This window comes from Stigmatopora argus, chromosome 19 (assembly GCF_051989625.1).
Source record: "Stigmatopora argus isolate UIUO_Sarg chromosome 19, RoL_Sarg_1.0, whole genome shotgun sequence".
NCBI lineage: Eukaryota > Metazoa > Chordata > Actinopteri > Syngnathiformes > Syngnathidae > Stigmatopora > Stigmatopora argus.
Window position 1 is genome coordinate 10,895,104 of NC_135405.1, and position 14,225 is coordinate 10,909,328.

Here is a 14,225-nt window from a genome sequence, read left to right on the forward strand (position 1 = left end):
CCCCTTAGCTACCAAGGCCTTTTTTTATTTACATAAACCTTTTCCCAGTCCATTCTTCTGTTGATTGATTTTTTTTGTTCCCACCCGCCTCACCGCATTGTTTGTTACCAAGGAAACCATAAAGCCCAAGGGAAAGCTCATCACCTCCATGTTATGTTCCCGTTATCTTTGACACTCGACGGAATAAGTACCAGGGGAAGGTGAGTCAACTTTAAATTGTAGTTACACTACATACGAGTAAAAAAAAAACACTGGTGCTTCTCAAGAGGGTAAAAGCTAGTACAATTTTTGACAGATTAGGCTTCTTCTAGACAACAGTTTTATGACATTAGTTTGGAAACTGAAAATGGCCTTTGAATCCTGATTTAACCATGCTTGTTACTTCTATATTTTGATCTGAGAAAAGCTAAGGACAGCTGTCAGTGCTTTGCTGTTCAAAAACATGTTACATGTCACGAGCTTAAGATATTACAGCCAAGGGTTTTCCTTTATTTGCAACAGCGACAGGTGGAAACTTGCCAATGAGAGGATTCTGATTCCTCCCACCATTTGCAAAAGCGGACGCCAGTGATTAGAGACCAGGAATTAGAGACCAGGAATTAGTAAATGAGCGTTAGGGCGGCAGATGAACAGTAGCAACTGTCCGGCACGGGTGGGAGTTACGGCCGGATGTGTGCTGACATTCCGTGCATTTCTCTCGTGTTAAGCAACCTAGAAGTCAGGAGTCATTCTTGGAATCTTTGCTCATTAAACTCCAGACAAATTAAGACAGCCTCCATTAATGTTAGCGCTGGTCTGGAACAGAGCAAAAATAATATACTTCTAATTCGTAGTCTAATTCGTTGACTAAACGGAGTATCTTAAGGCACAAGTGTTTGACATGGCCTCTATTGTGGATTTTCACCTCTCCCGATTGGCTCTGAAATATAGTACCTCGGAGATAAACAGGAGTTGACTGTACTGAATCAAATATAATTAGCCACCCGCTTGGCATTCATTGGAAAAAATGGTTATAGAGTCACAAGACAGAATCTGCCCGGACGCCTGCGAACGGAGTAGCAACAGACGCTCTGATTGGCCAGGAGATGGTGGCGGGCTTAAATAGCTATGTAAACACTTTCCCTCGCTCCCAGCGCACAAGCCCCTGCCACCCTTGAGTAATTTTAGTCAGGATGATGGTGACGACAGTTGTCCTGTTGGAGCCTTCAGATGCTGGAATAAATTTGACATTATGATATTGGATACCTCCATCACCACTCCTTGCGCCCCTCAGACTCCACCTTCACAGCTGAAGGGGGGAGGTTGTTTACTCTTTTGTTCAATGACTTGACCTCGATATGGGGGTGTGACTTAAGGGGTGGGGGGGTATCTTTAAAACCCAGCTTTACGTAACGCAAGAGAGGAAAAACAAGCGGACCGGTGTTGCGGAAAGGCACTTGAAAGATTGGAGGTGAGCGGAGGTGGATCAGGATCAGGACTACGAAACATATTGGATTGATTTTTTTCCCCAGGCATTATAAAGGTAGGGACATTAGTAAAATATTTTTTTATCCATTAATGTTCTATTTTGCTTGTCCTTTCAAGTTCACGCAACTGAATTGAAACTAGACTGGTAGACAATCAATCGCATGGCAAAATCACTCTAATTAAACTATTCGCACTTATGGATAACTTAGTGTTTAACGGACTTAATGTTTTGTAATGTGGGAGGAGATGGAGTACCGACCCACTAGCCCACACTATGTTGCCTTGTAAATATTTGACATTTTCTCTTTTACATCCAGTGCTATTTCCAGGCTTTCGTGGGCTATGTGAAATTTGTGGAAAATACGATCTACTGCGCAGAAATAGTGAGGATTTTTCGCATCAGTTTTTGGTCAATTTAAAAAATAATCTATCGAGAGTTAAAAATACCTTTTTCATTATCCGTATAAACGTTCCACTGTTAATTTTTTTCCTTAATTTAAGATTCTAAAGGAGATTCCTAGTTTCACTGATGCGTAAATATTATTTGATTTGCGTAAAATTGGCCAACTTAACATATTGACATTTGTCTCCCATAAAATCTTTATTCTCTTCGCAAAAGCTGTACTGATCTCAAATCCACTATGTAACAAAGCTGCCTTCTTCACGATATGTTTGTTATTACAGCGCTTTACAAGTTGAAATTTGACAGACAAGGTAGCACCTAGCCGTTAAAAACTGAAATTGAAGAACCGAATCTTAACATCCTCACCATTGAAGGAGTTAAACTTACTCCTCTTTTAACCAGTTTGCATCTCCAATTTTGTTATGACTCCTTAAAAAAGAAGCAGTCGTCACAAAGTGCATAGCAATGACATGAGCAACAGGAAAGCCTGGTGTCATGCTTCAGGCCACATGTGTTCTCATGGGAAATGGACGCTGGGGGAGTCTTTCTAGTCACATGGCGAGGTGTGCGTTCACGTAAGGAAATGGAAGGGGGGGGTCGAGGTCATTGCAGTGACCCAGCGAGCTAAAACGGTGCCACGTAATGTGTCCGATATGTCCATGCGTGCCACTCAGGTGGTCAAACATGCCTGACGTTTAGGACAAAGACATGAGAAGAGGAATGAGTCACATTTAGAAGGCCAGAAAAGTTGGCACGTTGTCTTAAAACGTTTTTCAAAAGTAGTACACTGATTAAGCAGGGGGGCTAAGGGACGACTCTAGTGGATTTTTGTGACAATCCATAGATCCATTTTTGGTGATTCTTTGTGTATTTCAAAAGAGGGTTTATTTGCTTACTAGGAATGCAACAGGTGCTTTGAAAAGCCCATGTGTTTGTCTTTCTAGTGTCTCCCAAGCCATCCATCTATCGCTGTGACACACAGCGGCATCCCTGCAATCACTCGGCAAAGTGGAAGTGAAACATAAATCACCTCTGGAGGAAAAAAAGAAAAGGGATAGAAGAGGCCTCAGTTCTCGGGCGCCCTGCGACATGGCTGCCATCGATTTAGAGCGCGGGCTGGAACACGGCGGGCGAGGCTGGGGGAAAGAGAGATGCGATACGATGGACAATTTTGACTCCGAGATGCAAGAGTGGGAGGACCAGCTGCAGGATATTCAGAGGAAAATAGAGGAGGTGAGAACTATTTGGATGGATGTTCAGGAAAGTCGCAAATGTTTATGTTTATTTATTGCAAGATACTTGAATTATTTACAAAAATCCAAAATGTGGTATAATTTACCGAAATTTGCAAAATGACTATTATATAAGAATTATTATTGATCATAAATAACCAAACACAAATTGGTTGGTGACAAGATTTCACAAATGATTTAACTTTAAAAAGTGAAAAACATTGGAAAAACAAATGTAAGAAAACTTCACTTTTGATATATTTGTTGGCAAACTTTGAACTACAAACATTAAAATCACAAAGATTGACTAGTTATTTGAATTGGTTGACAAAACTAACATTCAAAAAACATGATCGGTCGCCAATAGGTTTTTCTAACACAGGGCTTTGCTAGTATTCAGAGGAAACCCATATCACATAAACACATAAATCATTCATGCGTGTCACGATCTTGTCTCCAGAGTATGTTCATTAGTGTAGTATGCACCGCTTGCGTGTGGCCTATTAGCGTGTTGGCAGTGGCAACAGCGATGGACAAATGCTCACGGGCTAATGAATCTCGGTGCTGACAGACGCGATAAACGCCGCCGGACTCACACGCGTACGCTTTGAAAGCCGAAACCGACGGATGCGCATCGGTCGCCTTGTCGAAAATCACGAAGGGATTACCACAAGCCGAGTGGCAAAATCGGTAGCATTACGAGGGAAGTCATCTATGTCCCATTTGCACATTTCAGCTGTACAATGAGGTCCAGGCACGTCGGTGTGGGAACGGTGTCCCCAATGTCAACGAAGGCCACGGGAACGGCGTTTTTGGAGCTGCCCATCAAAGCAAGTACCACCCTGGCAACGGGCACGGCTACAACACGGGCCATCAAAACGGCGTTTCCGAGATCGGAGACTTGCTGCAGGACTACTTGGGCCGTGGGAAGAACGGGAATCGGAAGAACAATGGTGCACGCCACGTGGTAAGTCGGCAAACAGACATCTAGAAAAGGCTGAAGCTATTCCAAAGCATCACAAAGATTCAATAATAAAAGGGAATGTGGCCAATGCTGTCAAAGTAGCCCACTTATTTAAAGATTTGACGGACGGATGCAGTTTGGCTATTTTAGAATGTGTGCTTGCATCTCTTTCAGCACTTCAGCGACACCATCAAAGTGAGTCAGGAAGTGCCAGTCTACCAGGACGAAATCGGAAGGAGAAAGGCCAATCAAAGGTAATTTTGTTCAACGTGCGATGAACCTAACTTTACTGCCGGCTGGGTATATGTTCCCTACAAAATCTGCCATCACAACAACCTTCTGAGTTTGAGTAATACGTATGTATATTTCGTCCAGGTTGGGTCGCGAGCAATTTCTGTGCAGTTTCGAAGAGATGGAAAACCGAAAGAACCGGCTGCCTCACGTCAAGTGTTGCCCCAATAAAGAAAACTCCATGACCAAACCCCCTCTCGGACAAAAAGAATCCAGCAGCGCCTCCGCTCTAGCCACGCCACGTTCCACGTCTCAGCTCACGAGCGCAGAATCGCCCACGACGGACAGGAAGGCCTACGTTGCCGGTATGCTGGGTGACAGAAAGTGCGGCAGCCCCTCCATTCTCAGGAAGTTCGGGGCCATGCTGCACGAAAATGAGGGCAAAACCCTCAATGACGCAGGCGTGGTGACTTCGGATGTTAAGTGCCTCAGTCCCGGGTGCCAGCGGAGGGGGTCTGCCACAGGACTTGGCAAGACTCCCCTCCCAAAATGCAATTCCGAAGTAGAACACAGGGGATCAGAGGCCGGCAGACATCACAAGGATCTGCGAGGAGGACCGCAGGTCAGATCCCAAGTCCCCGGGAGCCCAAAGACCAGGCCTAGGTCCAACAGTGCGGCCGACAGGGACAGAGCAAGGAAGCCCACGTCCCATCACGGGGAGCCCAACGTGGATTACGTGATCCAAAGGGGCAGGTTGGGGAGTCAGTCTGACTGTACTACTTCTAGACTAGATGAAGGACTCGTTGAATTGCTGGACATGCTAGAGATCCAACACGAGTACACTTCCAGAACTGGACACACGGTCTACAAGACTGACCCACGGCAGGTATGTTCTATTTGAAGAATTGTATGCCTAAATAAGGGTTAGGATAGAACAAACCCCAAAACTAAGCGGTCTTCCTTCCCATCTTTCTAGATAAGTCCAGGCCAGTGGTCCTCCGAGCCCAAGCAGAGTTTCTCTCGCCCAGCCCGGCCAGCCAACCAGCGTCCCCCTTCCAGATGGGCGAGTAGAACGCCGAGCGCCAGGATCGACGCCCCCGGCTACCGTCCCCCAAGCCCTCTTGTCCGGCCTCCTACCCCGAAGACCAGAACCCCCAGCCCCGCCCTAAAGCACCGGCAGGGTGTTTCCTACCCACGCCCTGCTGAGACGGTCATCATGTGATAGTGTTTCATTTCCAAACATTTTCCATCCATGCCACATTCTGTGTAAATACTAAGGACTGTTCGAGGAGGGCTACAAAGTTTATGCAGGGTATGGAGAGCCATTTGGGTGCCATATTTCAATGACATCAATGCTATAGTGGTTTTTCCACTTGGTAAACATGTTAGCCTTTTAATTAGCTGTTTCTCCCCTTTTTGTCCATATCCTTAGCCTTTTTTTTAAATGAACTTTCTATCATTTTCTCATGTCTATTTATGTACTTGGCGATATTGCATGCAGCCCAAGATTTAAGGGCGGCAATGTGCTGTTAACATAACATTGTGACTTCCGGTTTTGTTATCAAAGTATACATAAGGTATGCATATTTAAAATGTTCAGACTACCCATGTGATGAATGACTATGGTATGCTTTAATGTACCTCTTCTTTTCTCGGTAATAAATAGTGATTTAACAAGTCTCGTTTTACGGTATACTACTGCCAAATTACAAAAACCTGATCTAAGAAACAGAATTACAGCAAAGGTTCAAAATAGGTATAGCATACAATCCTAAATATTGTCATATTGTCCACACGTGTCGCGCACTATTTGTTTACACCTTGTCAAAGCTCATAAATCAGTCACTTTTATTTTGAGGCATCGCTATAGGCTTTGTAATGGCAGACCCTCAAAAATCTAATGTTATTAATAAGTAACCATTAACAAATTCACCTTCACACTTACATGAAGGGCATGGAGTGAAATTGAAACGGCGGTTGGTGTACGGAAGCCCACGGCCTCCGTCACGCCGTGCAACCCGCTTGCGCCGTGTGGCAACTCGGGCCAAAAATAGCCAACGTGACGCATGTTTTGGTGCCAGAAATCTTAGCCTGCCTGCTTCAAAGGGTGCTATAAATAAATAGTGTGTGGCATTGGTTGGCCTGGTCACTCATTGGTTGCTTATCTCTAGTTAAAAAACAACAAGATCTTTACAGTGTAATAAATGCAAGCTAAGGTACTAAAAAAGTTCAGCTGTGGGCTGCAACATTCCCCTCCTTAATTGGAATCTTCTACATTTTTCCCCCACCCAAGGGTCCATCTTACAGGCTGACACCCTCTCAGGCAGCATTGGGGTATTTTAATGAGGGGTCCCATCGGCCCCCGTCTCTCCTCGGTTGACCCTCGATTTGAATAGAAACGGTGGAAGAATACGTAAAGATAATAACAAAATTCATATTTGGTTTCGGGGGAAAAGGTTACGGGGTACAGGATGAGAATAATTAATGGCGTCCTTTCTTTGGATTGACTAATTCACTGCAATTTACGGTGCTAGATATATTGCCCCCTCCCAATTCAAACAGATTTAAAGTCCATTGCAGACAATGAGTAAAGATACCTATGTTTTGAGTTACAAGCGCAGTCACAGAACAAAATGTTCTAACTCAACGCACTAGTATATTGTAGTTATTTTCGAATTTGGCACTTGTAAAAACGCAGGCACTTGAGTCGCATCGTAAACAATGCAAAGCATGCTTGGGTTGATATAGCAGCGATCACTTAAGGGTGAGAGATTGAATGCCAGGCTGGTGCCAGGCAGACTCCACGGGCTCTATTCACATGGATATCGCATCTTTGGCACGAACGCGATTACGGCCGAGACATCTGTCAAGTGTGAGGTCTGGACAGCTGACCTAACGTCTTCTCGGCAGTCTTGGGCCACCCGTGCGAATCTCACGCTCTCGCTTGCGACGCTCCACCTGTCCTGCCGCCCTCTGACAACAAGGCTTACTGGACCTCTGATTGGCGCAGATACCCAAAGGCTAGTTAGTACATTTGTTTGTTGGTTCTGCGACAGACCTTGAAATAGACGCCGAACCGCTGCCTGTGTGTAAATGGAGGGAGAGTACGGCAAAGCTTTTCATTGGATATCCTTGATATGAAGCAATATGTTCTCAAATGAAATTGCGGTAGACTGATGTCAGAAAATCTTGACCCCATCAAAGACAGCAGGCAAGGAGGTCCGTGAAGGGGTCTTGAGACTCCATGGCCACACCGTTAAAATAGAATCCCACCAACGTCAAAACTATGGAAGACAACCCGTCTCAGATCGTCTTTCAAAACAAGTGGACGATGGGCGTTGATCTCGTTGGATTAGCTGATGTTGCCTGGCTACTTGTCATATGACAAATGAGCAATTTGAATTTGGATCGCGGAAGCGATGCTGCGTGGCTGCTCGCACAGGGACTAAAACACATGGAAGAATAGACACAGGACAGGGCTTGTTTTTCATTAAAGCGTTTGTTGACCGTGAATATTACCATGACAATGGGTTGAATATTTCCTGATCTTGTGGCGCCAGGGTCTATATCATAGATAATGCTAAAATATGACTTGGTGGTTTAAGTATTAAATCATTTCAGTGCTTGAGTCTCAAGTTTGAGTACCGAGAGTTGCGCCAGGGACAGTGTCATCTTAATACAATCTCTGATTCGCTTTGGATGCCAATCTTGGTGGATCGTATGAACGCTGACGTGAACTCGGGTTGAGTGGCATCATCGCAGTGTTGCAATGACTGAGAAGCAACACTTTCAAACAACTATTTACATCGTGAATCTGGTATGCAAGACCCAAATACAGATTGAGGAAGGTCATTCGGAGTCAGTACCAAGAATGCTCCGTCTCTGAAATCACTCAGAAGGTTCTTCTTGGACAAGTGTCATCAAGTCCATGAAGCATGACTAACAAGAAATCCTTCGACAGAAAGAACATTCTGTCCCGAGTGTCCAAAAGTGCGCGCATTGCAGCTGTTTGAAAGATTTTTGGGGGGGCTTCTGTCCGAAAGCGGGTATTGACTCATACAGTGCTGAGTTGCCAGTTGTCTAAAAAAATCCATCTTTTAATCAGTACCCTGAACTGAACAGACATTCGCATTGATGGTTCTCTAAACGATTTAGACTGCGATCGTTCGCTTTAAACTTTATCCAATTCAAAGGAATCGGAACACGAAAATGTACATTTGTGTATTACGAACTGCAGAAAATATAGCTATGACAAAATTCAACGACTAAAATTGGTGCCATTACGCAACTCGATTTATTTCAGGTCCGAATGACATAGGCGGATAATTATATTAGCATTACCTTCACTGCCGATAAATAAGAATAATGTATCGGAGAACGCAAACATGAGACAGCAGAACTCGGCGGGGGTCGTAACCAGACGATATGAGCTCCGCGTTGTTCTATATCCAGTAGCTGTAAATACTCGGTATGACAGATTGATGGGATGCATCAGAATGCGGAATGACGTCGCCAAAGACACCCAGTTAGTGTCGCAAAGCTCGGACGCCAACTATTCAGATCAGCAGACACTCTGCTTTTGGCTAAATCAAGCTCCTCAACGAATTTCTCCACGCTACGGGACGCGGCGGCGCCCAATATCGGTGCACGCTCGGCCAAGAATATCATCTTTAAGATTTCGAATGTCATCGTGGCAGTGATGCATCGGCGTTATAAATGGTTCAGTAGCGGGCGGCTTAGCGAGGCCAGTCACTTGATAGGCGCCGACGCCAATAGTTCGGTGCTAGTCACGCTTCGGTGAGGTCATTCCTGGCACACGTTGGCGTGAGACAAAATCTCAGCAACCCTCCCAAGGTTGTGATGGCTGGCAACACCCTTGACATACATTTAACGTACAAGCGCCATTTGAAATGCGGTTGCGACGACAGATGGAAAGCAGTCGACGTGTGCTGGACGTCTATAGGAGGGCATAATGGAGCGTGATTAAAGTCATAAATAATCCTGCACAATAAAGCTATAAACGGCATACGTGGGCCTCCAGGTGGCGAAAGATGTGTGACAGGACTATTTGTGGGGCCTCAGGATACTCAATACCTTCAAGTATGTGATGGCTGCTTGACTTTAAAAAAATTCACAGAAAAAAATGGTAATTGAAGTATCTGCTGTTGAGTTAGAATTACTAAATGAACTTGTTCTATGTATGAAAAATGGAATCATTCTGTCTGTATATTTTGCAGTTATAATATAGCCACATTGGAATACTACAAAATCTTTTTATAAATTGAAGTCAAAATTTGGGGATTATTACAGAAACAATGACAAGCAAATAAAACTAGATACCACTCATTAATTTAAGGTAAATGGCATAAATCAGCAGTGAATACTTACTGTGTTTGTTTTTAAACGTAAATTAAATAAATGTGATTTTCTAAATCTGCACTCTGGTATAATTCAATTTTAAACAACATCATTATAGGGAACAAAAACGATGGCCTTTTTGAGACGCTAAAACACTAATTTAAAAAGGAGTAGATTTGACCTAACAGCGATGATCAAAATACTTCAATAAATGTGACTAAACATCAGTCGTGCTATTTTTCGCAATTGTCTCAATTGAGTCATTTTCAATCTACCGCCATTATTCTAAATATTAAAAAAGGTGACACTCCCCGAGGATTGCACTTAATGTTCCTCTGTATTTAAACAACTTGAAGGGCAGACGTGGCTTTGACAGCATGTGTGAAATGTTCATGCCTGTCTGTTGCCCTATCATATATTCCTGTCCTGGATATATACGCAGCACATACATCACATAGCGTTTACTGCCGACTTGGAGCACTCGGCGACCTCTCTTAGCATTCTGTTATTTTGACTGGGCTATCCCATTGTGTCATGGTCCTTTTCTTAAACGCCAGTACATCAAATGTCTGCTGTCCCAAAAATGATCCATGACCCGCCCGACCCCGCCAATTCCACTCCATCCTCCTCCCAATATGTTCTTTGCATGCAAGCGTGTATCTAATTTTAGCAGTTTGTACGTACCAATTCACACATTAGAAACTACAAAAATATCTGCAGAAACTCATAATGCTTTTCATTCATTAAAACAGAAGGTACATCGTGTATATATAAAAACATAAAACTGCCCCATTTGAATAACAAATAAAACAATGCAAAACAAGGGAATAAAAATGGTGACCAATAAGCACATTGAATGATCTAACTCATTTTTTCCATTAAAATATAAAATATATACCACAATGACGAAATTGCCCAATAATTCTAAATGTTTTCATTAGCACCCTCTTGTGGGGGCATCATACATTTACAGCATGTTATTCAATCAAAACAATTTTCAGTCAATTAAATTGATAAAAATGCATGGTTTGTAAATTTGCCTCACAATTCATAGTAAGAAATCAACTCTAAAATGTATGTTCAGTCACTTGCACAGGGCATCTGTGTGGGAGGGCTTACTTACCGTATTGTACAAAAAACACATAAAAACAATTTAAAAAAATTAAGAATCCTGACTTACCGCTGCTGTGGAAGCTGAAGATGAAGCTTTGAAGTGGAGACTGGTTGGACTGTACACTTTTCCAGACAATATAACAACACAAGCTGGACTGTACACTTATCCTCTCAATATTACACAAGCTGTCAAAAAATATAAATGTTCATGAGTAAACTAGCACTGTAAGGAATGGAATTAATGTTAACAGAATGGCTTGGAATCGTGTTATAACTAAACCATTTGAGAATAAGTTAGCTAGTTCAGTTATTGCTCCAAAATGCTTAAGATTAAAAATTACAATGGCATATGATGACAAAAATACTTCTGAAAATTATGTTAGGATAGATTTTTTTAAATACACTTTTCTAGCTAGCATTACTGGCAAGAAAGAACAACAAAAATGTTCCAGTGCAGGAAATGCTGCAAACATTTTTAATGGATGACAAATTTGGGGATTTCTTCATACAAATCCATTTTCAAGAATATCAAGAACCTAATCATATGTGATTTATTATATAAATATAAAATAAACAAAATAAAATCCAAAACAAAACATCCATACAAGAAAAATTAAGTATGCCTGTACAACAATCGATAAAAAACCAAATCCAAGAAAGCAGGAGAAAAAGATGGCAGCAATGAATGAATGGACTTCATCCTCTGGCACTTTTCAACACTTTCTGTCATGACATAAAATAAATCAAAATTTGAATTAACATCCCTAGGTTTAAGGATCTTTTATGCTAGTCATCTAATAGTAATATACTCTACTATTCTCTATGTTACACCCTGCATTTGATCTTGAAACACGGGGGAATAATTACAACAGTGAGACGTTGTTGTTTCCTCAATCCAACTTTTTACTGTAATGATTCCAAATCCCCGTGCCTCAAACCATGTGCTAAGACATCAATAATCGAATGCCGATATTCTTTAACATGCCACACGCTTGTCATATGAACACCGATACACACATCCAATCCTAACTTGTTGTACCTTCTTTACATGCAATCGTTAATAAATCAAACACTCTAGCATGTCACACTAATAAATCAAAAACTCTAGCATGTCACATCTACTACGAATCAAGTATACTTTGGGAAAGTACAGGAAGTACAGTACTTTGAGCACCTCTGAATAAAGTACATACCTTCGCGACGGCTTTTACATGATGAGCTCGTATGATCGTGGATTTCTCCTCAAATGCTTTAGTTCTGGCCTCTTGTGCCAAATTGTTGAGAAAAAGCAAAGTAACAAGCTCCAGCTGCAAACAAACAATTTAGTACAGTAGGCAAAGTCCGCACACGCCTGTTACTAATAGCGTCTTACCATTGCTTCGGACGCCATCCTCACATTAACGTGACCTTTCATCTTTGATTTAACAGTTTGTTTAATTCTTGGTGCTTTGTCCAACATATTCGATCGGATCGTTTTTGGAAAAAGAAATAAAAAACAAATGTTTCCAGACGATTTCAAATCAACGCGCTTTCGAAGGCTTCTGCAGAGACTTCCGGGATGGTTGATTCTTCCTCTACGGTTGCTTCTTCTTCTACGGATTGTTACTTTGCTTGGCATCTGGAACTTTCTGAGAAAGCCTAAAAGTAATAATAAATATAATGGGTTGAGTTATAATTTTTAATTTATTTAATCTATGATGTTTCGGATGGAGCAGGGTATTTAGATTTGAATTTAATCCCCAAACTGCGCTTTTGTTTTCATATTATAGATGGCGCTGTAGGTTGCCTTGGATTTGAAACGTGACGCTTTCGCTTTGGGGGCGTAGAATAAGAAACAGACATGGCAGCCCCCACTGACAACATGAAGATGCTCCAGTTTTTAAAATTAATTGGGCAACTTAAAGTAAGACACGGTCACTTAATAGTTGGTCCATTACATTCATTTTAGATCGGAATTGTTTTAACAGGATAGTGTCTGTTATGATCAAATGTAGAGGTACCTGGCTCAGAAATTATGAAAATTACCCAATATTATTGCATAAATTGCGTATTGTTGGTGTATAACTTAAAATACAAAACTACAAAATATTTCTAATAAAAAATATGACGTTCAAATGACATTTTTGAACACCAGAATGCATTGGTTCAGACTAAATTGCATACATGACTTAAATTTGTCCCATAAAATTGTATGGATTTTTCAGAAATATGCACGAACTAACTATGTTATATTTCTGCAGAGGGTGCCACGGACAGGCTGGGTATACAGGAATGTTAAGGACCCAGAAAGCGTGTCAGACCACATGTATCGGATGGCCCTGATGTCTTTGCTCATCACAGACCCCACAGTGGATAAGGACAAGTGAGTTAGTTTGCAATCTGAAGTCAACTCAGTTATATAAATGATTCCGCATCTTTCCTTGTTTTTAGATGTATCAAGTTGGCCCTGGTTCACGACATGGCCGAGTGCATTGTCGGCGATCTGACGCCATCAGACAACGTCAGCAAAGATGAGAAACACCGCCGGGAAGAGGTGAACAAGCCCCGAAGCTCTATTTCTTTTCTATATTAAAATGCATTTTCTTTCAGGCAGCCATGAAGCAACTATCAAGCCTCACACCGGATAACTTGGGACAGGAGATATTTGCACTATGGGAGGTATACGTTTGTTTTAGCACTATTTGATCGGATTGAACTTGCTCGTTGGTGGTCAAATAACAGCATTTTCCGGCATTTAGGAATACGAGCACAAAAGCAGTGCGGAGGCCAAGTTAGTGAAAGAATTTGACCGTCTGGAGATGATTCTGCAGGCTCACGAGTACGAAGAGCTGGAGGGAACCCCTGGGCGATTGCAGGAGTTTTTTGACTCCACTCAGGGTTAGTTTAACATCTCCAGCACACAAAACATAAAAAACACCTGCTTGTCTGATAGAGAAAAAGAAAATGTTTAGAGATGGTGTTATAACATCATTGGTGTCCATTTTGTGTCTTTGCAGGTTGTTTCCAGCATCCGGATGTGCTCCAACTAGTCAGTGCTTTGAACGAAGAAAGGAAAAGTCACATGACAGAAAAAAAGAATTCCCAATCCACATGACACACATCCTAACTGCAATTGTTTTGCTCTTAATATCAGTAGAAACAATGCTCCATGCATCAGAAATGTTATGCTTGAAGAATGTTTTATTATAAAACGGGACCTGAGATGTACTCGATTCCAGCAGGACATACAAGAGGGGTTTTGTTGTTGTTACGTTAAATGGTTCTTATTCTGAAAGCATGATAAAGGTTTAAAGCTGGATTGTAGTTTTGCAAATAAACATGGTTAATCTGTTACAACTTCTTTGAGCCTCCCAAAAATCTCTTGCTTTATCAGCATTATGAATACAGAAATGCATCCATTTGAAATAAGATTCTGTTGAACATTGTTTTCAACCTTATTTCCCCTTTGGCATGATTC

At 42.0% G+C, this 14,225-nt stretch overlaps 3 protein-coding genes across 3 annotated transcripts; 2 read left to right on the top strand and 1 right to left on the bottom strand.

Annotated features, from left to right (window-relative positions):
- Positions 1 to 3: 3 nt before the first annotated feature.
- On the top strand, positions 4 to 5,974 carry LOC144064839 (uncharacterized). The gene is made up of 6 exons (XM_077587680.1): positions 4 to 200; positions 2,815 to 3,103; positions 3,839 to 4,069; positions 4,241 to 4,320; positions 4,442 to 5,183; positions 5,274 to 5,974. Exons 2-6 carry the CDS (start codon positions 2,960 to 2,962, stop codon positions 5,517 to 5,519), a joined length of 1,443 nt encoding a protein of 480 aa, XP_077443806.1. The 5' UTR covers positions 4 to 200; positions 2,815 to 2,959; the 3' UTR covers positions 5,520 to 5,974.
- Positions 5,975 to 11,214: 5,240 nt separating this feature from the next.
- cenpw (centromere protein W) lies at positions 11,215 to 12,362 on the bottom strand. The gene is made up of 3 exons (XM_077587686.1): positions 12,141 to 12,362; positions 11,962 to 12,075; positions 11,215 to 11,491 (listed from the first exon to the last, which is right to left on the bottom strand). Exons 1-3 carry the CDS (start codon positions 12,225 to 12,227, stop codon positions 11,465 to 11,467), a joined length of 228 nt encoding a protein of 75 aa, XP_077443812.1. The 5' UTR covers positions 12,228 to 12,362; the 3' UTR covers positions 11,215 to 11,464.
- A 185-nt stretch (positions 12,363 to 12,547) lies between these two features.
- Positions 12,548 to 14,108, top strand: hddc2 (HD domain containing 2). The gene is made up of 6 exons (XM_077587693.1): positions 12,548 to 12,671; positions 13,009 to 13,130; positions 13,199 to 13,301; positions 13,358 to 13,426; positions 13,507 to 13,645; positions 13,765 to 14,108. The coding sequence occupies exons 1-6, from the start codon at positions 12,609 to 12,611 to the stop codon at positions 13,860 to 13,862; spliced, it is 594 nt and encodes a 197-aa protein (XP_077443819.1). The 5' UTR covers positions 12,548 to 12,608; the 3' UTR covers positions 13,863 to 14,108.
- The last annotated feature ends 117 nt before the right edge of the window (positions 14,109 to 14,225 follow it).